General features: G+C 36.2%; 2 protein-coding genes across 3 annotated transcripts; one reads left to right on the top strand and one right to left on the bottom strand.

Moving 5' to 3' along the window:
• The first annotated feature begins 2,758 nt into the window (after positions 1-2,758).
• On the top strand, positions 2,759-13,213 carry LOC147402368 (transducin family protein / WD-40 repeat family protein). 2 transcript variants are annotated; one of them, XM_086443989.1, is made up of 10 exons: positions 2,759-2,916; positions 3,537-3,986; positions 4,128-4,247; positions 6,407-6,484; positions 7,059-7,235; positions 8,540-8,617; positions 9,692-9,864; positions 11,512-11,670; positions 11,974-12,034; positions 12,811-13,213. In XM_086443989.1, the coding sequence occupies exons 2-10, from the start codon at positions 3,594-3,596 to the stop codon at positions 13,024-13,026; spliced, it is 1,455 nt and encodes a 484-aa protein (XP_086300115.1). In that variant the 5' UTR covers positions 2,759-2,916; positions 3,537-3,593; the 3' UTR covers positions 13,027-13,213. The 2 variants fall into 2 exon arrangements, with proteins under 2 accessions (XP_086300115.1, XP_086300117.1); XM_086443991.1 differs by having other exon boundaries at positions 2,793-2,916; positions 3,453-3,986.
• A 2,787-nt stretch (positions 13,214-16,000) lies between these two features.
• On the bottom strand, positions 16,001-17,747 carry LOC147402367 (uncharacterized). Its single transcript, XM_086443988.1, has one exon. It carries the CDS (start codon positions 17,467-17,469, stop codon positions 16,279-16,281), a length of 1,191 nt encoding a protein of 396 aa, XP_086300114.1. The 5' UTR covers positions 17,470-17,747; the 3' UTR covers positions 16,001-16,278.
• Positions 17,748-20,641: the final 2,894 nt, after the last annotated feature.

The raw sequence follows: 20,641 nt of genomic DNA, 5'->3' as shown, positions 1-20,641 counted from the left end.
ACCTGTGCCCTTAAATAAAGAGTCGTGATAATATGATGACTCCTACACCCCATCATAAAATTATAGATCATTTGCCTCGAGATACATAAGAAAATGATTTATGATTCTTCGTATCCTGATGCAAATGATTTACGATTTTATGATGAGAGTGTAAGGGACATATGACGTGGGGGGAGGGGGGTTCAGAAAATCATTATTCCTAAATAAATAAATCAAACTTCTATTGACACCAACTTTTACTAAGAGCATCTTTAGATGTGTGTTAAATGCGAATTCTTTGACAATTTCATATGACTTGGGGGTGTTCTTAGCAAAAGTTGGACTGAACAAAATCTAGGAGGGGAATTTTGTCATACACCTTGTGAAATTGGATATATCAAGTTTACTCTTGCAAAATGCAAGAATAGATTTATCCTTATAGGCGGTCAATGTTCATTTTGTTTATAAGTTAGATGGTAAAATTTTGAGTCAATAATTTAAGTTTTTTAAAAGTATTTTAAGTCAAAATTTCACCTTAATTGATCAATAAAATGAACTTGAGTTTCACTCAATGGTAAATCCAATTTTTCATCTTCTACTAGGTAAACCTGATATCTCCCATTTTACTAGAGGTATTAGTGATTTTTTGACTCCCCCTCTACTCTCCTATTGTGGTATGTGTATAGATTCATAAAAAACAATTTCCTTAAGATACACAACTACACATATTTATAGAGATGTACAGTTGTATATCCCGAGGAAATATATGACTTAATGCAAATGCCACATCAAGAGAGTGGAGTGGGAGTATGTCGGAGGGAGAGTCAGTTTATCATTATTCTTACTAAAATTCCTTAAATAAAAGTAGGCTTGTCAATGGATTGTGATCAAATTTGAAAACCAATTTATTATGATTCAATAACCATGGGGTCATCAAACCCTAAGGGATTGGTTCAATGGCAATTTCGGATCAATAAGCAATTAATGTCCATGGCCGTGAGTTCGGTACTTAGTATAAGCATTAATTCCTAAGGGGCCACCCGTAAAGGCACACCCTCACTTACCTAATGTGTGATGTGCGGACATTGCATGTGTCCCAAGACTAGCACTTGGACTTGTGTATGCTTTTCATCAAGATACAAGTGAGAAGCATCTAATGTTTTGTGTGCACTCCACGTCAATAACATGTGAAATGGTATCAATTTTAATGTCATTCCAACATGATTCTTTGAACATATACACTAATTATGAAAAGTCGTGCTAGAGTAACTTCAAGATTGGATCGTATCTCACACATCTTGGTGTGAAAATGAGTAGGAACCATATATGTTTTTTCTCTTGTATCACGATGAGGATTTGGGTTCCCATAGACTTTGACGTTAGGGTGTGTGATATGAGGCCCAATCTTAAGGTCACTTCAGTATTATTCAAATATAAAATTTATATATATTAAAAAATTGATTTAAACGATCTGACTCATCTAATTGATATGAATCGGACTAGTCAACTCGACATTTGGGGCGAGACACAACATCCTCATCAAACTTAATCAAGGAAGGCCAAACACCATCTGTGCTTTGTTAGGTGAGGAATACAGTTGCGTGGCACAAATTACACCGGTGGACTTCAAGTGCCACATCATCTTCATCAAGATCACGTACTCCCGATAGTTGGAATGTTATTCGTTGACAGTTTTCTTATACGCCACATGGCACACTTCTTAAAAACATAGTTCGAGCTAAGTGTTTTAATAAGAATAATGTTTTCTGACCCCCTCCCGTACTCTCTTGACATGGCATGTGTATGCAGCCATAATTTTAATTTTTTCTCGAGATACACAATTGCAAATATTATGTATATGTATACTTATGTATCCAAAGAAAACTTATGATTCTATGCACATTTTACATCGAGATATGTTAGGGAGAGTCAGATTATCACGACTCTTTTCATAATACTCTCGTGAAGAGGCCTCTGAATTCCAATTAACGATCCTATTGAAGGGGATTTTTTTTAAAATAGTTCATAAGTTTTTAACAATATCTAAATAGTTTATTTAATAAATTTTTTCTTTCTTAATGGTCCCTTAACTCCTATCTTATAATATTTTTGAAATACCCAATTACCCTTTTGAGTTCGGTGATAATTATTGATAAACTTGATGGTTTTAAGTCATATTTAATTATTATTGAGTTCGACAATATTTTTATGAAAATAAAAAAAATCATTGAATTTAATAATAAAAAATGTTGAACTAAATAATAAAAAGTAATGAACTCGACGTTGTGAATGAGATTCAATTTTTTTTTTTTAAATTCTATATTGGTAAATCTTCTTGAAATACCTAAAATGCATAAATTATAAAATAAAAATTACAATGTAATCATAAAAAATTTTAGAATCTCAACTTCATTCTTCTTATTTTTTTTATATATAAATCATCAAAATAAAAAGAAATTCATCTAAATGTTCAAAATTAAGAATATATCATTCTTATATCATCATTTTCCATAAAACATTATTGAAAATGATTGTCATCAGAAAACTTAACTATGTGAAAAATATTAAAAAATGGTAATTTGGGTATTTCAAAAAATATTTTAACATGAGTTGAGGTATAAGGATGATTAAGAAAGAGAAAGTGTACTATTTAGATTCCGCCCAAAACTTAGGCACTGTTTAGAAATAAACCACCCCTCCGAGGTCCTTTAGGTAAATTTTCCTAAATATTAAGACATGTGTCGAGCAATAAGGACACAGGAGTTGGTTTGCAACCCAACATCTGAGAGTACATAATATAAACTCGTGTATTTCAACACCGCCAACGACGGACGGTTGCTTAATCTAGCGATGACTCTTCAGTTGTGTCTGTAAGAGAGAGAGAGAGAGTGAGGGATTCGATCTCGGCAAATCTTGAAACCCTAGTTTGTATCGGAGGTCTGATCCTGGAATCTTCGTTCAATTTGTTTTTTATTCTTTTTCATCATCTCGAATATGTAATTCTGTTTGATTGTCTTCTTCTTTTTAGAATTTCGTCTTTCTTGGTTAAAGATAGTTCATTTGCTTGATTCGATCACGTATGGTTGATTATTTCTGTAACACACGCCTCAATCCTGTAATTCTTTAGATTTCTAGCTTAATATGCTCAAATTTGGGATCAAAATGGTCCCTAATTTACAGAAATTATGTTTCTTTGGATTGAATTTGAAAGAAAAATTGGACCTTTTTTGAACCGATATGTAGTATTTAATTTTCTTTGGTTGTCTTTCCTGTTTATAGTATATCTTCTGTTTTAGTTAAAGATAGTTCACTCTCACTTGATTCGATCACGTATGGTTGATTTTTTCTGTAACACTCATCTTTTTGCCTTGTAATTCTTTAGATTTGCGGCTTAATATGCAGAAGTTATGTTTTTTTATGATCGAAAAAATTCCTAATTTGTACAAATTATGTTTTTTGGATTGAATTTCTAGTGTTCAAGGACTCAAAACGAGTTAAAAGAAAAATTGGACCTGTTTCGAACCGTTATGTAATTGTTGGTGGTATTTGTTCAACAGATACGCCGATTTGATCTGTAATGGTTTTAAATCAAGAGTGAGGTTGTGACGGATGAAATGGGTTATTCGATGAGTAGATTTGAAATAGATTCTGATCTTTGCGACGGTGGGGAGATTTTGGATGGTACTTCTCTTCGTCAGAAGCCAAGAGAACCATTTTCATTCCTCGACGATGACATTGCTCATCTCACCAAGCTTAGATCGGAACCCAATGAGCTTTTAAGTCGGGTTGTACCTGGTAGGCGGGATTTGCCCGTCTCCACATTTAAAATGTTGGCCGGACGAGAAAGTAACTACTCCGGGAGGGGCAGGTTCTCTTCGGCAGATTGTTGTCATGTTCTCAGTAGATATTTGCCTGTCAATGGTCCGTGGAGAGTGGGCAAGATGGACAGCCGAGCTTATGTATCCCAGTTTTCTGATGATGGTTCTCTTTTTATTGCTGGGTTTCAGGTACTGCATTTACTTCCTCCAAGCTAAGAGTGATTTTGTGATACATTGAGGAAAAAAAATAGATGACTTGTTTATGTGAAAATTTTATTTTGCTTATGTTAAGACCTACAAAAGTGATTGCTATTTGTTCTTTTTAAATAGGGAAGCCACATTAGAATATACAACGTGGATGATGGGTGGAAAGTTCAAAAGGACATTCTGGCCAAAAGCTTGCAATGGACAGTTACTGATACAGCTCTGTCCCCTGATCAACGCCATCTTGTAAGTTCACGTCACTTGTTCAAAGAAATTACTTATCATGAAATTTTCCTTCCTGATATGCTTGTTTTGGTCACACAAGAGTATATATTACAAAGAACTGGGAATAATGATGTGGGGAAAAAATGTGTGTAGAGGATTTCAAGCATTTTTTTTTTTTTTTTGCCTTATTATAATGCACTTTCAATAATGTTGGATAAACGTTTTAATATAATTTTATGATGGTGTTGTCACTGAATACCTATTATAGGACCAGCATGGTTGGGTGAAAGTTTTTCCTAATACTAAATGATATTGTCCACCAGTTATTATGTATGTTGGATTTTATTTCTTTTGAAAGATATTACCGTATGTCAGACTTGCACTATGTTGTGCATTAAGATAAGCAATGTGACATTTGATAACCCCAACATTGCAAAGCTGGGTCACTATACCAACTGTGCCCACAGATCTTTCTTGCATTATTCTTAGAGAGGTAAACAACCGTGCTGTTTGAAAAGTGCATGGTTTATAGTTTTCCTGCATTTTTGAGTATGTTAAAGATTTCCATTTGAAAATGCTAATGGGCAGAAAAAGATCTGGAGAGAGACAACATAAAAAAAGGTCCTTTTGTTGCTTGCTTCAACCTATTCAGGGGCGGAGCTGGGATTTTGCCTCCGTGGGGGCAACTTAGGAGTGGAATTTTTTGTGTGGGGGCAAATAAGAGTATTTTTTTTTATGGGGGTAATAGTGACGGATTTTTTATCCGCCTCTGTGCAATAGCTCACTATCTCTTGGAGACTTTGAAAATTCTGTGGGGGAAAATGCCCCCATTGCCCCCACTGTAAATCCGCTCCTGAAACTATTAGTAAGATGGTGAGCAATAACTACATGCGTGCCCTTGTACGAGAAAATGAACAAATAAATGGGGACAACTTGTGTACCCAGATAAGCTGCCTGAAATTTGTTCATCTACTTTGCTCCCTTAAATCCATATTAGTTGGCATCACCTTTTCTGGTTAAAGTACATAATTCCTAGCACAATTTTCTTAGTTGCTTGCTTCTCCAAAATGGTCTTCAGAAGATGCAAGCTAGTTAGTCATCATATTATTCTAAGCAGATGCAGTTAATTTTTTAATTGTTGGTATTCCAAGGGAATATGAGGTTTTTGGGTGTCAAAGAGTTTGTGGGGATTAGAATTCTGAACTTCAAATGCTTGTAGCCCACTTCTCGACTTTGGGTGTTGTGGCTGAATTCAAGTAGGTTTCACACTGTGCCTCCACTTGTCACCTATGTTTGAATGTAAAAAAGAAGATTTCAGAATGAGCTTCGTCCCCTGATTTTCTTCAAGTGGTAGGAAGGTGGCTAATAGTTCCGCATCTAAGGATTTCTTTGACATCTGGGGCATCATACCTGCTCATATTCCTTGCAAAGTGGTACTGCCACAACTTGGAGAATGTAAACCTTAGCACCAATGGCTTTATCACGTGTAATGTCGCTGGTCTTGGTGAGCTTTTCCTTGGACCAACGTTCTTCTTGGTTTCAACTATGCTATATATCTTACTGCCGTCCTTAATCATGAGTTAGAAGCTATTGATGAAGGTTTGAAGTTTGCTCTCTGGAGAGATGATTCAAAATGCAGCTATTGATTCAGATTTCTTTCTGTTCAGTTGAATCTTGATCAATCAAATGTGCCTTGGTCATATAGATGAATCCTGAGATAGATTGCTGCCTCAATTGTGAAGTTATCCTCATCTCACCCTTAGGGAAACCATCGGGTTGAGAAATGATTAACTATATATTTTGGTGACACTCATGCTTCATTCCTTCTATGTATTCTGTCATCTTGTTATGAGACGTGGGTATTGTTTGTCCGTGAATTATCTACAGGTTTACATGTTATTTTGTTTCATTAGGGGTTAAGGTTATCAAACAAAGTATGTTACAATTTCTGATACATCTGTTCATGTCAACCTCTATAAAATGTATCACACTAGTGTTTTCTTTTCTTTCATGATGGGGAATTTTTTCTTTTCTCTTTTAAATACTACTCTATGTTGATTAAATTAATTTGATGTTGGACTGGTAAGATAAATAATTTTCCATTGGTTTGCATTATGTTTTTCAACTAGATGATGCCAATGAACAAATTTCTCACGTCTATTTTTTTATTTAAAATGCAGGTTTATGCCAGTATGTCACCTATCGTCCATATTGTTAATGTTGGATCTTCTGCAACACAGTCACTTGCAAACATTACTGTATGTTATCAAAGTTACTATTATCCAAGTTTGGGTGTTTTTTTATTGATCGTGAAAGTTACACAGAGAAAACCATCATTGGATAAAATTTGTCTTGTAGATCTTCAATACAAGAAACTGACCAATTGTAGTCTGTCAGAACACAGAGGTACATATGGGAGTGGAATACATCTTGGAGGGGAGTTGAGAACAGCCATTTGGAAAATCTTACCTGGGGGCTTTGTAGGCCAAGAAACGAACTGAGAGGATGATCATCCTAGGGTTGAATTTCTTCTAGGCCATTTGCATATTGATCATCCAAACAAAATTAATGGATTTGGATGGTTTTATCTGAGTTAGATTGATTTTTTGGCCTCAGTGGTCTAGTTGTGACTCATGAATGTTTGTTCTCATCCACCTGGAATTTATGCCGTATGCATATCTGTGTCTCTGTTAGACTGTCCTAATTCAAAGCCCTTATTTAGTTCGCTGTACAAAGCCCTTCATCTGAAAAACTTCCACTGCAGACTTCTGAAAATTTTGTCTTTTCCAAATACAAGTATTGCTTTTCATTCACAGCCCATTTGTTATGCAGGAGATTCACGAAGGTTTGGATTTCTCTAGTGGTGATGATGGGGAATACTCTTTTGGAGTATTTTCTTTGAAATACTCAACTGATGGGCGAGAACTTGTTGCTGGAAGTAGCGATAAGTCAATATACGTTTACGATCTCGAAGCAAATAAGCTGACACTACGAATTTCTGCACACAAGGTATTACAGTTAAATTTTCCTGTTTTACTCTTGATTCGTTGTACCTAGTTGTTGGGATGAATTTTACAGTCTTACTTTTAAATATGCCTTCTCTTTTCTTGTAAATGATGAGTTTGCACATTTATTTACCTCGGAAAGAAATGTGTGTATTTTAAATTTCTTGGTCCTGCAGAGCCAATCTACCAGCTTGATTATAAATTTTTAGTGGCACACTTGCACATTTTATATAATTACAATGAACTAGTCCTCCACTCTTCGAGCATCATCGAGAATGGCTAGTAGTTCTTACTTTGTTAGATTTGGATCAATGATAAAGTCAAGAAAGTTGCCTATATTGCAAAACCAGTTATGAATAATGTTAATATTCAGATTGCTAGCTAACTACAATTGAAATTTAGCCATGTATTCATGAAAATAATTTTCCCTTCTTGCATATGTTGGCTTCCACAGCGGATTGCATACTGAAATGTATCTGATTGAGAATTTTCTGCTTCCTGTCTTGAGAATTGGAGCTGCAAGCCCTTTTATATGCAAGTCCATGGCTGCATAATCTAAGCTTATGAGCAAAGAAAATTTTCTCATTACTGTAGGATAAAGTATCATCAAAAGAGTGTTCTTATATACTAACTGTTTGTGGCAACTAGATATAACCATGTTTGCTAATCCAAAGCATGATTCCATATTGGTCCGTACCGGATGATACCTTCTTTTTTTCTTTCTCATAAGCAACTCCAATCGAACCTTGTGTATCAACTTTAGAGCATAATTGGTCCATATGGATTATGGACTAATTGTTTTTTTAAAACTTCAATAGTCGAAATACCGACGTTCAGATCCCCCTCAAAAGAACCTAACAAATGAGAGAAGGTTAACAAATTTTATGGGCTGCATTAATGAGATTTGTATACAAAAGGTCATCTATTTGTTTTTCCCGTTGCTCTTTATTTTGATTGAATTACTCATTATGCTTTTCTGTACACATTCTGACTCACACTTCATCTGCACTTGATGACTGATGAGTTTATCCTTCGGGTGCACCTGTGGTATTTGAGAAGTGGAAAATTGGAAATATAACACGTGAGATTATCGTGGTTCAAATCTATGTATTCTATCCCTTTATTTACTTGTACATGCAAGTTCTTTGTTAGTGCAACGTTATTTGATATGGTTGCTTAACACTAATGGGTTTTTTTTTCACTTTTCTTCAGATAAATTGTTGTTTCGATGATTGGGAATGCATTTTTTAAGTAGTGGTTACCTCTTGGAACTGACATACTGAAATCTAAATTTTATATCCCTTGCAGTCTGATGTTAACACAGTATGCTTTGCTGATGAAACTGGTCATCTCATATATTCTGGGAGTGATGATAATCTTTGTAAGGTAAACTTTTTTACTATACTTCTCACCCTAATGGATTTAGGTCCTTTATATGAATTTTGTTATGTCTTTTTTATTGTTTGATCGTAAAGTTCTTTTTCAAATGATACTTAATTTTTGGGCAAGTCCTCAATTAATTTAGGTCGATGATTCTTGCATTTATTTTTCTTGAAAGGGATGTTTGTTTCATTAGCCACCATATGCCTTCTCAAGAGAATCACTGAAGAGTAACTGAGTGGAGTGGAGGAATCCAGTCTGCCGACAGCACATTTTTTTTTCTATCATATTACAGGAATTTAGAAATTACAAGAACAAAGGAAGTGCTCCTTAAGGAGTAACTTGTTTGTTTCAAGAGGGGTATTATATTCAGCATAATAAGATTTTGCTGACCATCCAATATAGATTTTTCTGCAAATTATAAATAATTGAGTTCATACATTCTTGCTTTTACCCATGTTTTTTACTTTTCGTATCCAGAATAAATTCTACATTTCCATTTCTTTGCTAATTTTACAAGTTAAGTTTTCTTTTGAATTCTTGACGAATGAAGTTCATGAGGCACATTCTGTGGATACAATCCTTTTTTCCCTTGCGTTCTTTGTCATCATCGTCATTGTTTACAATACCTGATCCCAATATTTGGGTTTGGCGTCATGGATCCTGTTCTATCATTCAATCCATTTGGATCCATTTTTTTTTGTTAGAATGTTCATCTTCTGATCTTTTCACCTCAATCTACATTCTTTTGGGCTTGCTCTCATCCATTTAAACCCTGCAACTGGCACCAGAAGGAAGGTTACTGGAAACTTCCTCTAAGAAAATATGACACCCATGCGAACTTAAATAGTCGTGAAGTCTCGTGATTATTTGAGTTAAGCTTCATTAAATTATGGTCAGTTTCACCTTTAGGATAATGCCAATAAAATGCCCTTATCATGAGCAATCTGAGTTGAAATGCCTTTGGTATTGCATAATGAAGCCCTTGAAACTGGAAGCCATATTATAGTAATTGTAAAAAATTTTGGCCTTTGCTTTTATTCTCCAAGAACTATTAGATAATTTATGTAGTACCTTCAGGTGTGGGACAGGCGTTGCTTTGCCAAAGGACGACCAGCTGGGGTCCTGATGGGACATCTAGAAGGCATTACATTTCTTGATAGTCGTGGGGATGGTCGCTATTTAATTTCGAATGGTAAAGATCAGACCCTCAAACTTTGGGACATCCGAAGAATGTCAGCTAATGCTACTTGGTATGTGTTTTGTTCTCTCTCTCATATTGATAAAAATACAAGCCTAATTTTATAATACTTCAACCTTTCATAGTTTAATGTAAATAGCACTTTACATCTGTTGTGTTATTCTTACAAGAGCATAACTACTAAGGCTTATGATTCTTGGTAGTTGAAACTTACTGGGCCTCTTTCTCTCTCTCTCTCTCTCTCTCTCAAGAAGTCTTCATCCATAACCTCATGTTTCTTTAGTCTAAGTTTCCCATGGGTTTACCCTCCTTGAAACCCTAACCCCTCTAAAACCAAAATAAAATCCTCTATAGAAACCCAATTAATTTCCAAAAGAGATTCTCAAATCCTGGATGGAGATTTCCATGCCCCCTCCCCCTTCCTAAAACCTTGACTGTCAAAAACTGTAAATGTAATAGTGAATTCATTGATTGGGGCGAAGAGTGTTTGTCACTAATCATGGCCCTCACTGCAAGAGCCTTATCCCAACTATTTGGTGTCAACAACACAAATCTTGTGTTATTAAATTCCATCTAGACTCATATTTCTGTTAACTAATGTCCCTTCAAATCTTTTGTCAGTACTCAAATCCACATTTTCTGTGTTCCCTTCTCCTGTACAAACCCTTCAACTTGCATTTTCTTTTTCCTGGGTGCAATTGTTGGTCTTTATTACATGATCACACCATCTCATCACTCTCCCTCGTTTATCACCTGTTGGGGCTACTTATGAATTCTCTTGGATGTTTATATTTACCATTCACTCACCAATCTCAACATTCTCATCTCAGCTGTGCTCAATCTATGATTTTTTTTTCTTTTTCTGATTAATATTCTATGAACATTTTTGTTCTTTGATTATCCAACATTTTGGTCCATAATGCATTGATGATCTTGTTATACAATTTTGAATCAGGTTTAGAGTAACATATTATAGCATATTTTTAGAGAACATATTATATTGCATTTTACTTGAAAATAACATCCAAACAAGCTCTTTCTTTTGTTGCATAAATCATTTTCAACTGAGCACGAAATTTGGGGTCCCTATAACTAGGGCTCTAAGTCAAATATTTGGTGTGATCTCAATCCACATGGGAAGTGCTTTACAGACTGATGCTATGCGGTTAGAAAACAACAGATACCAAAATAATCTGCCAAAAGTAGTATAAAACCTCACTGAAATTATCGAGTATCTTGAAGAATTATTATCATTATTTCTTATTTTTACATCAATTGTCATTGTTACAATACCTTGAGTAAGCTGTGCATCTGTATTTGCGTCCATAAATACAAGCATATTTGCTCCCTCCATCCAGGTCTGAATCTGTAAGACAAACCATTTATAGACTATAATGTTATTAGATCCATGATAGGTGGACATCATGGTTTGTATATATAAATCTGTGTACACATGTACATGCACATGATGCACTACATGTATCACATTAATAAAAACAATTATCCTAGTATATAACTCAACTTTATTTATATTTACTTGTTGATTTGGAATCAGTAAGATTATGAAAAGGCTGAACCAATTAATTGGGTCTGGTTTTGCAGAAGCATGGCTTCTTGTTTCTAAGGTCAACATATTTGTATGGATTAATTACAATCTAAACAGTTCTCACTATTAATTTAGCTTTCTTCCTTTATGCAGCAATCAAAAGTTGAGAAAATATGAGTGGGATTACAGATGGATGAACTACCCAGATGAGGCAAGAGATGACAAACATCCATGTGATCAGTCATTAGCTACATACAGAGGCCATTCGGTCCTGCGTACTCTCATCCGCTGTTACTTCTCCCCGGCCTATAGGTAGCCCACTTACGATAGCTTCTGTTTCATACCTGTAAATTCCTGAACACTTTATATCAATTAAAGTCTGGACATGTCAGCCCAGTGAAGGTGATCTGGTGGATATCATTTCACAATGCCATGGTGAGTCATGCATGACTCACCAAAGTACACCAGATTTTGGTCTGTCTGAGTCAGCCTCCAGTATTGAATTTTTTTAGAGTCTTGGCCTCTACAAGATTTTTTTTCCTGCCAATTTGAGAGTATTGATACTGGTTTCATAACTTTCTAATAAAACGTCATGACTCTTAATTCTTGTTGCAGCACTGGTCAGAAGTACATTTACAGTGGATCTAATGATGGCTGCGTTTATATTTATGACTTGGTATGCACTCCAATTCATCACTCTTTTTTGTCATCCAGATTGTCATTTTTCCAGACATTATTTTATAGCCAAAGTACTTGCATTTGCATAATTTTTTCTCTTCTTCTATGGGGGATGGCTCGAAAAGGAGCTCGCTCCTAATTGGCTATGCTTTACACCTGGTAGACGTCAAGGATCGGGACTCTCCATTCAATGTCTTATATGTCCAAGAAAGGACATATGCTTAGACAAAGTACACGCAATCAGGTGATCCTAATAAGTTGGATGGTTATGATCCTCCAATCAAGTCAACCTTGTGAAAAAAAAAAAAACGTAACAGCAAAGAAGAAAAAAATCACACAAACCACAAGGATTTATGTAGTTTGGCAATGTGCCTACATCCATGGATCAGATCAAGAACAATCACTATTTCCTTTCAAGTTTTACAGCCCTATAGATATCTATTTATAAAATCGGGAGTTGCTAAAACGTGTCTATCTCCCCCAAAATTGAAAATTCTTGAGAAAATATTACATAATTGTCTTTTTAGTAACCCTAAAAATTTGGTCCGGGGGCTCCTCCTCTTTCACCCCCCCCCCCTGGTTAGGGTACCACCAATAGAGTACAAGACATTTACACAACAAACCTTTGGTCATAAGATCTAAATTTGATGAATCAAATTTGGGTCCCAATCTGCCTTCCGGATGTGCCGTGTGAAGATGAGGAATTTGGAGAGCTTCCCTTCCTTTCTTGCTCAAACTATCTCGAATTCACCATAACTTGACAATTCCTTTTAGGTAAGTGGAATCCAAGTGGCAAGACTTGAGCATCACGAATCCGCTGTGAGAGATTGTAGCTGGCACCCCTTCTACCCAATGCTCGTCAGCTCCTCATGGGATGGGGTCATTGCCAGATGGGAATTGCCTCGCAATGGGTCAACACCAGCTCCATTACGCAAGAGGAAGAGCCGGAGAAGAATCAGGATTGCATATGGTTCAGAGGACTACATGTGAGTTCTCTTTCCTATGAAATAATATTTTAATTATGTATTGTTTGTACCATTGTTCAAGTTACAAAGTAAGTGTGAAATATGAAACTGTAATTTTTCTTTTATAATTAGTATATATGTACTAGGATTGTACAGAGACAGTTGGAAGACCTACCTATGTCAAAATGGAAGATACAGATATTTGATGGTAATCTATGCTTCCATAGTATTGCACATGAGCGTTCTTATTTTGCGGCCCGGTTGGACCTTCGAAGGTTTTTAAACCATCCTTCTCTCCTTCTTAGGCTGATTTCGAGGAATCCTTTTGCTTCCTTACCCAAATCAAATGTTTCTTCCTAAGCTTGCTTAAGAAGTCTATCATGAAAACGAAGTCTATCATGAAAACGAAATATGGTCAGGTCCTATGTCTAGAAATGTTTTAAAATATGTGACTTTGAAAATTTCTTTTCAAGAAGAGATTTTGGTGTTTCTTTAATAATGTTTTTTAACAACAATAGAAGGAAGGTAATTTACAGAAAAATCCAATTATATTTTGAACTCTCTTTAAACGAATGTAAATGGGTTCAACCAAGTTGAATCAGAGTCTGAAAGGTTGGTTTAAATTCGAAGGCCCTAATTCTGAAAGGAGATTACAAACAAAAAGATGCAACACTTAACGCATCATCATTAAACATATGAACAACTGAGAGAAGCCAAAGTACAATACAGGCAAAACATCATAAAAACTGTAATCTTATACATTCTCAAACTATAATGTATAACTGACATGGCATGACATTGCATCACACATTGCTGGCACAGATTTTTCAATTGTATCTCGATGAAAAAATTAGAATAATGTTGAATAAACGCGGTCTTGGTACATGGATGATGCGGCAAGGGCACAGAACTGCACATCTTCTTCTGGTGCATCCTGATGAAAATGATCTATGGTTCTATATCCTTTCCATGTCAGCCGCATACCATGACCGAGTGCATTCATCACGACTCAAAAAATTATGGCTTGGTGTGCAACTCCATGACAGCACATTGTCTAACGCAGTGTCCTGCACAGTCACTTGAGCATTTTCTCAAGTAAAAATATACAACAAATGAAAGAAAGCGAGAATTACCCTAGACTAAGATAATTAGTCAAAGGTTGGTAGCAGTGGTACCTCTATTCTCTAGACGTGATACATGATGTGTTGATCTGTCTTCCTGGATGAGATAATGGTCCAGTTAGTTGAAGTAATTTTGATAAATCTCAATTACTTCAGATAAATTACATTTTGATAGGTAACCACATCAGTACAGACAACGAAGAAAAACAACCTTATGATCAAGGAATTTAAAATCAAATCCCTTAATAAATAAGAAATATAAAAAAAGTAGAAACCCATACATAAAGTTGGAAGTCTTGAAGATAAACTATTTAACTAGCAAAGAACACACAATGACAAATGAATAACCCATTAAGGTGAAGTATAAAAGAGAAGCCTTTTTGACAACCATAGCTGTTAATTCCTTCCATTGTCAATCATGGTTTCTTTCATAAAAGTAAACAAGAGCATGAAAGAGGCCAATCAATCTAGAAAGTAGAAATCCATTATAAATAGCTTTCCCTACACTCCCTGACATTGAGATGGCACGCATGTGGGCATGAATGATACTTCCCAATAAAAAGTAAAAAAGAAGAAGAAGAAGAAGAAGAAACAGGGGTAGATGGATGGACTTATGGTCCCCTCTCTTTTAGCTTTCCCAACATCATCCAGCCCATGCAATTGCTTGTATAGTTGCGTGTGATGGTTAATGGTCCCCTTCATCAACAAGAACATTAATACAATTGGGGGTAACCATGACTTTCATTTATTGGATCTCATCTACAAATCTACTTAGTCAATTACCAATCACATCAAAGTATCTAACCACCCTAATCTGTTGACTTGTTTCAGATGTTTGTGGCATTTTTTTTTTCTTTTTCTTGCACTGAAACATCCTGAATAATTGGGCTTAGACCCATTAGCTTTCTTTGGTTTGACAATTGCATAACAACTTTGAGGTCGGGGGTTCAAGTCCGGCTTACCCATAAAATAAAAAAAGAGACATGCTGGATTGAACTCAAGATGGAATCTCATATCACACTTTTTGACGTGAAAGTGAATAGGAACCATAAATGCTTTTTCACTCGTATCTCGATTGAAAATCATTCATGGTTCCCATACACTTTCACATCACAACAAGTGTGACATGAGATTCCAGCCTGAGGTCACTTCAGCATTATTCAAACAAAAAAAAAAAACTCTTGAATAATTTAATAAAGAATCGTGCTGGAGTGACCTTAGCGGGGGGGGGGGGGGGGGGGGGGGAACGTCAATGTGTCTCCCATTGAGGTCACTCCAGTATTAATCTTTAATAAAACTTAGCTTGGGATAGAGAGGAACGGAGGAATTTGATTCGTTTAATTGACTCCAAGTCTATGGAACATGATTTTGCTCTTATATCCAAAATGCCTAAAAAGAGAGGAAACGTTGTCATGATTATTGAAGTTGTATCTCAAAGATTTTATCAGGTTGGCCCCTCGAATTGTGTTCCTACATTCAATTCTACCCAAAATTAAAACTTGATGAAAATATCAGAATTATTAAATCAACAAACCCTTAAAAGTAATGTAAGTTTTAGGTAAAATATCACAAAATGTATGTCAAATTCAACCTAGTAATATTAAACAACACAACTATATTAATTGATAGACATACATTCTTATTCACAACTAATTTCTTCATGCTAGGGATATGTGTTGCTTGAATAGGACATTCATGATGGAGTCATAAATTTTGGGTTGTCTTCTGAGACGAGCGATCGACCACTTCTACGTTCGATCCCAAGGGACAGGGACTTGTTTTTTTTTTTTTTTCCTCCATAATTTACATTTTAAAAATTATAACATTTAAAAAATATTCAGACAAAAATAATGTCCTAATCAAGAAAAAGTGAAGAAAAACTAACATAAGCCCCTTTCATAAAATACCCTAACTGATAGACAATAATCCCTAAATGATAGTAGAATAATGAGTCAATAATAGAAAAGAAACAATGTTGAAAAAAAAAACAAAAATTGGTCAAAAGAGATTTTCCCCATCCATCAACTAATTTAACAGTTAAAATCACAAAATAAATAAAAATAAAAATAAAAAAGAATAAAAACCTTAACAACAGAAACTTAAAACACAAAAATTTCTTCCCATTCTACCCTTAGTATATACAAATTATTCCCCTTTTATCCCCTCCACTCCATACACTGCTCCGTAGGTCTAGTCTTCTGCTTCCCTGAATTAAGCGGGCAGGGTGTCTGCAGTGGCGGTACCATACAATTATACTGCAAACACAACGAACTACTTGAAGGAATCGCAGCCGTTGGATTAATCTGGATACCGGTCAGATAATTATGTTGTAGATACAATATCTCTATGCCCGCAGTCAACAATCCATCAACGAAACTGCCCGGAACCTGTCCGGTAAACCTGTTATTATTTAGGTATAAATTTTGTACGGATGAGAACATCGTCGAGATCTGTCCAGAAAGCCTGTTGTAGCTAAGATCAACGGTTGAGATTTTAACCTGATCTAACGGTCGAACCGGTCCAGAAAACAAGTTCCTCTGTAACTGAAGGTTCGTGATCGGGAAAGAAAATACATTTTCAGGAATGGTTCCTGTGAACCGGTTCATGCTGAGGTCGAGGTAGTTCAAGCGGTTTAAACGGCTCAATAGACGATCCACTGGTCCGGTTAGACCGTTGGACGACAAAGAAAGGTATTGAAGGGAAGGAGGGAGAGATGAAGGAGAGAGAACACCAGAGAGATCGTTGTGTTTGAGGTCAAGACGAAATAGAGATTGAGAGAAGAACGGAGGAATCGAACCAGAGAGAGCATTGTGACAGAGTATGAGATTCGAAAGCGAAGGAAGATTTCCAATTGATCGAGGAATCGAGCCAGAGAGTTGATTGTAGCTGAGATCTAGGGTTTGAAGTCTTCGAAGCTCCCCGAAAGAATCTGGAATCGAACCAGAGACGAAGTTCTTGCCAATGGCGAGGAATCGAAGGTTCTTCAATTGAGACAGGGTTTGAGGCAGAGAACCGATGATCCGACCTGGAACAATAGAGAGCTCAGCGAGTGATGAAAGCTTACCGATTGAAGGATCGAGACGACCAGAAAGACCAGGAGAACCAGCTTTTGGATCGCCGAGGTTTAAAGCGATCACCTTGTCTGCATCGCAGAAAACGCCATTGAAATTGCAGGGATCAGAGGTGAAATCCCATGAGGAGAAGAAATTAGAACCTGGCATGTCTTCTAGGGATTTTCGGATCGATTGCAGAGCTAAGAAATCGAGTGGGTCTAGAATTGAAGATGTATATAAGCTACTGCATAAGAAAACTAACAGATAGATTACAGAGATGAAAGATTTCTCCATCTCTTGATAGATAAGAAGAAAGCTTAGGGTTTTAATGGGAATGTGAAATGAGCCTTTCAGCAACTTTTCTGTGACTAATTCTTGCAGATTTTTCGTGGGGAAGGCGTGAAAGCTTTAACTGCGAAGCAGAGGAGAGAGAGAGAGAGAGAGATGTCTTGGGAGATAAGTTTCGCTTTCTTCGCTGTTCTTCTTCTCTCTCTAAGTTCTTTGATGGCTTCTCAGAGAAGGCGCAATCACTACTACCGCAACTACATACTCAGTCTCTACTAGTCAGGAAACAAAAAAAACTTTTTTTCTTTTTTTAATAAAATAAATTTATTTTTTTGCGATTAGGTTCGGAGGAGTAACGGTTGTCCGAGCCTAGGTGGTAAGTCGAGGCTGAGGTTTAGTTGACAGCTCATCATATTTGGTGGCGGTGAGGAACACGTGAATGTGATCCCAGGAGAGGAGGCAACACATTAACTGGAGAGGACAAGGTAGGAAGTGCCAGATCAGCAAAATGCCACGTAATATATTGGTAAATGTGCCATAAAAGCAGCCGGTTACGTAGCATTCGTTTTCAATAGGTTGCTGACAGCTGTCGGTCTCCGTATCGCTCACGGTAGGAAACGATACAGCGACTCGGTGAACACGTCATCCACGGCTGAATTTGTCGTTTTCGTGATCAAAAAGCTTGATTAAAACTAAAACTTACAGATTCGTTAACAAGTGCTCCGAGGGCCCAGGCACTCGTGATTAAGGTCATTAAATAGTAATACAACTTGAAATTTTATTTTTCTACGAAAATTTATATAAAAAAAATAGATTTAAGAAAAAACATTCTATCATAAGAAATCAAAGGAATCAATAATACATCAAATTTAATGACTAAAATCCACCAATAAAATTGAATGTTATATAATCTACCAAACGATCCACTTATAGTTATCACGTCCAAAAAATATTTCTTAGATGTCAAGATTTTTTTATTTAAGAATACAATAAATTTATAATTAATGTTCATTGAGAAATTCTAAACCATAAGTGTGAAAAGATTCGAACTCGTGACTTATACGAACTGGTGTTTTGATATCATGTTAACCAATCAACTACTTTAAAAGATTGATTTGGTGGAGAAGGAAAGAATTATGAATATAAGAAGTGTAGATACATGATTTTCGTCATTACGACGGTCACATCTACTAAAGATTAGAGTCGTCACCATTCATGTTGTAAGTGGGTGTGAATGGTCACCCGATGTATATTTTTCGAAAAAATGACATTTTGACATTTTAGTGACTCGCGATGGATAAGAACTAATCAAACCTAGGGATCGGGACAAACGGCTCTGTTGGAGAAAAGGGAAGGTGTTAGGCACCCTTTTCTCCCCGTCAAGTGGCGATAACCTCAAAGAACTCGATCATTTTGATTTAAAATAAATAATAATAATAATAATAATGTGCCACGTGTCGTGTATTTGTACCCTATGTAGGGATTCGCTTTTGGCTTGATCATAGGGTTATCCCATTGATGAGGATGATCCTTATAGATCCTTACCCTTAAGGTCCATTCACCCTAAGTTCGTTTAAAACAAAATGAAGAGAAAAGAGGGATAATAGAAGAGGAAGGAAGAGAGTGTAGAAAGATGGAGGGGGTGTACTTTGAACCCACCTTGTATCTTCGATCTCCTTTTCTTCTTCTTCTTAAAGTCTCTTGAATCCTTAGTGATTTAGGAAGATGTAATTATTTTTGTAAAGGATTAGTGTGAGATTGGAGAAGAAATGAGGAGAGAAGATAGATTTTTTATTTTTTTTAGTAAGACTTGGTAAAAAGAATTGATAACCCTTTTTGGAAGGAGGGGAGGGGTATTTATAGGTGTTTGGAGGATGTTTAGGGGTATAATGGGGTGAAGAGTTGGGAAAATAGATAATGGCATGGATTTTAGAAGTGAAGGGTATGAAATTTAGAGTGTAAGTGAGGGTAGTTGTGTAATGAGGGAAATGTGTTGTATTTTAACCCAAATGGTTTGGATCTTACTCAAATCCATTTGGGTAGAGTGTTTGGTGGGGTGAAATGAGTGATGGTTGATGGGGGGAATGAGGATGTAAGATGATTATTTAGAGAATGAGTGTTAGGTTGGTTGAAGAGGTGATGTGTGTAGAGTTAGGATAATGGGTTATGTAAGAGATTGGTAGATTGATTTTTGGGAGGATTAAGGGGATGAAGACATATGGCAATCATGATGAGAGGGTGAGGTGATGAGATTGGTTGATTGGTTGATAGTGGTTGTTTGATTAGAGAGAAGGGTATGGGTTAGTTAGTTGATAATGAGAGAGTATAGGTTGAGGTGATTTTATTGGAGTGTTTTAAGGAAGGTGATAGGTAAAGATATGAGTTGTGATGTGGGTGATTGATGATATTAGATAATGATGATAGGTTAGGGGGTGTAGGGTATGGGTTGTGATATGAATGGTTGTTGATGTTAGAGAATGGAGATAGGTTAGGTTAGGGTAGGGTATGAGTTGAGGTGATTTTGGAGGGAAGTGATGTGGGTTAGATGAATTATTTAGAGAATGGTGATGGGGGTAGGTGATTTGATGAGGGAAGTAAAAGGGGATGATGACATGTGTCACTTTTTGATGTTGGGAGGGTGATTGGTTGATGTGGGTAATGATTAATAGGTTAAGGTTGTGAGCTGGATAATGATTTGGATAATATCTTGTGGGTTTTTAATGTATTGGGCTTGGTTTGAGTTATTTTGGTTTGGGTAGGGTTTGTTTTTGGGTTGGATTTTTGAGGGTGGGTTCACTTTAGGGTTTAGATGATATGGGATCGTTTTTAGATTGAGGGTAAGGTGAGAAATTAATTTAGGAAAAAAGTAAAGGTTTGTGGGCCTCGAATGGGTTTAGGGTATTTGCCGGTTTGGAAGTGGAGCGGTAGGAGGTAGGGTAGGTATCCCAAGTCTCATATTTTTAATTTTTTTGAGATTTTTGCAATCATTGATTTGATAAAAAATGCCACGTGTTGACAAATTAGGCTTTTTAGGCCCGTTGGAGAATTTTATCTTGGATGCAAGCGTGGAGCGGTGAAGGTTAGGATAGCGTAGGATGAGTCTGGTCCCTTAGACCAGTGGGTGATCTTAGAGGCCTCGATTCAATCAAAACTGTTATTTTTTAGTGTTTTGGGCCTTAGA

The sequence above is a fragment of the Akebia trifoliata genome, chromosome 5 (assembly GCF_017979445.1).
Source record: "Akebia trifoliata isolate Shusen 1 chromosome 5, ASM1797944v1, whole genome shotgun sequence".
NCBI classification, from domain to species: Eukaryota; Viridiplantae; Streptophyta; class Magnoliopsida; order Ranunculales; family Lardizabalaceae; genus Akebia; species Akebia trifoliata.
The sequence above is the reverse complement of the archived record's forward strand: the minus strand, read 5'-3'. Positions and strand labels throughout refer to the sequence as shown.

Bases quoted from the DNA above. Each gene is read 5' to 3' on its own strand.
- LOC147402368 (XM_086443989.1), top strand. From the start codon at position 3,594: ATGGGTTATTCGATGAGTAGATTTGAAATAGATTCTGATCTTTGCGAC. The intron at 7,236-8,539 runs GTATTACAGTTA...TATCCCTTGCAG, and splicing joins TACGAATTTCTGCACACAAG to TCTGATGTTAACACAGTATG. The intron at 9,865-11,511 runs GTATGTGTTTTG...TCCTTTATGCAG, and splicing joins ATGTCAGCTAATGCTACTTG to CAATCAAAAGTTGAGAAAAT.
- LOC147402367 (XM_086443988.1), bottom strand. From the start codon at position 17,469: ATGGAGAAATCTTTCATCTCTGTAATCTATCTGTTAGTTTTCTTATGC.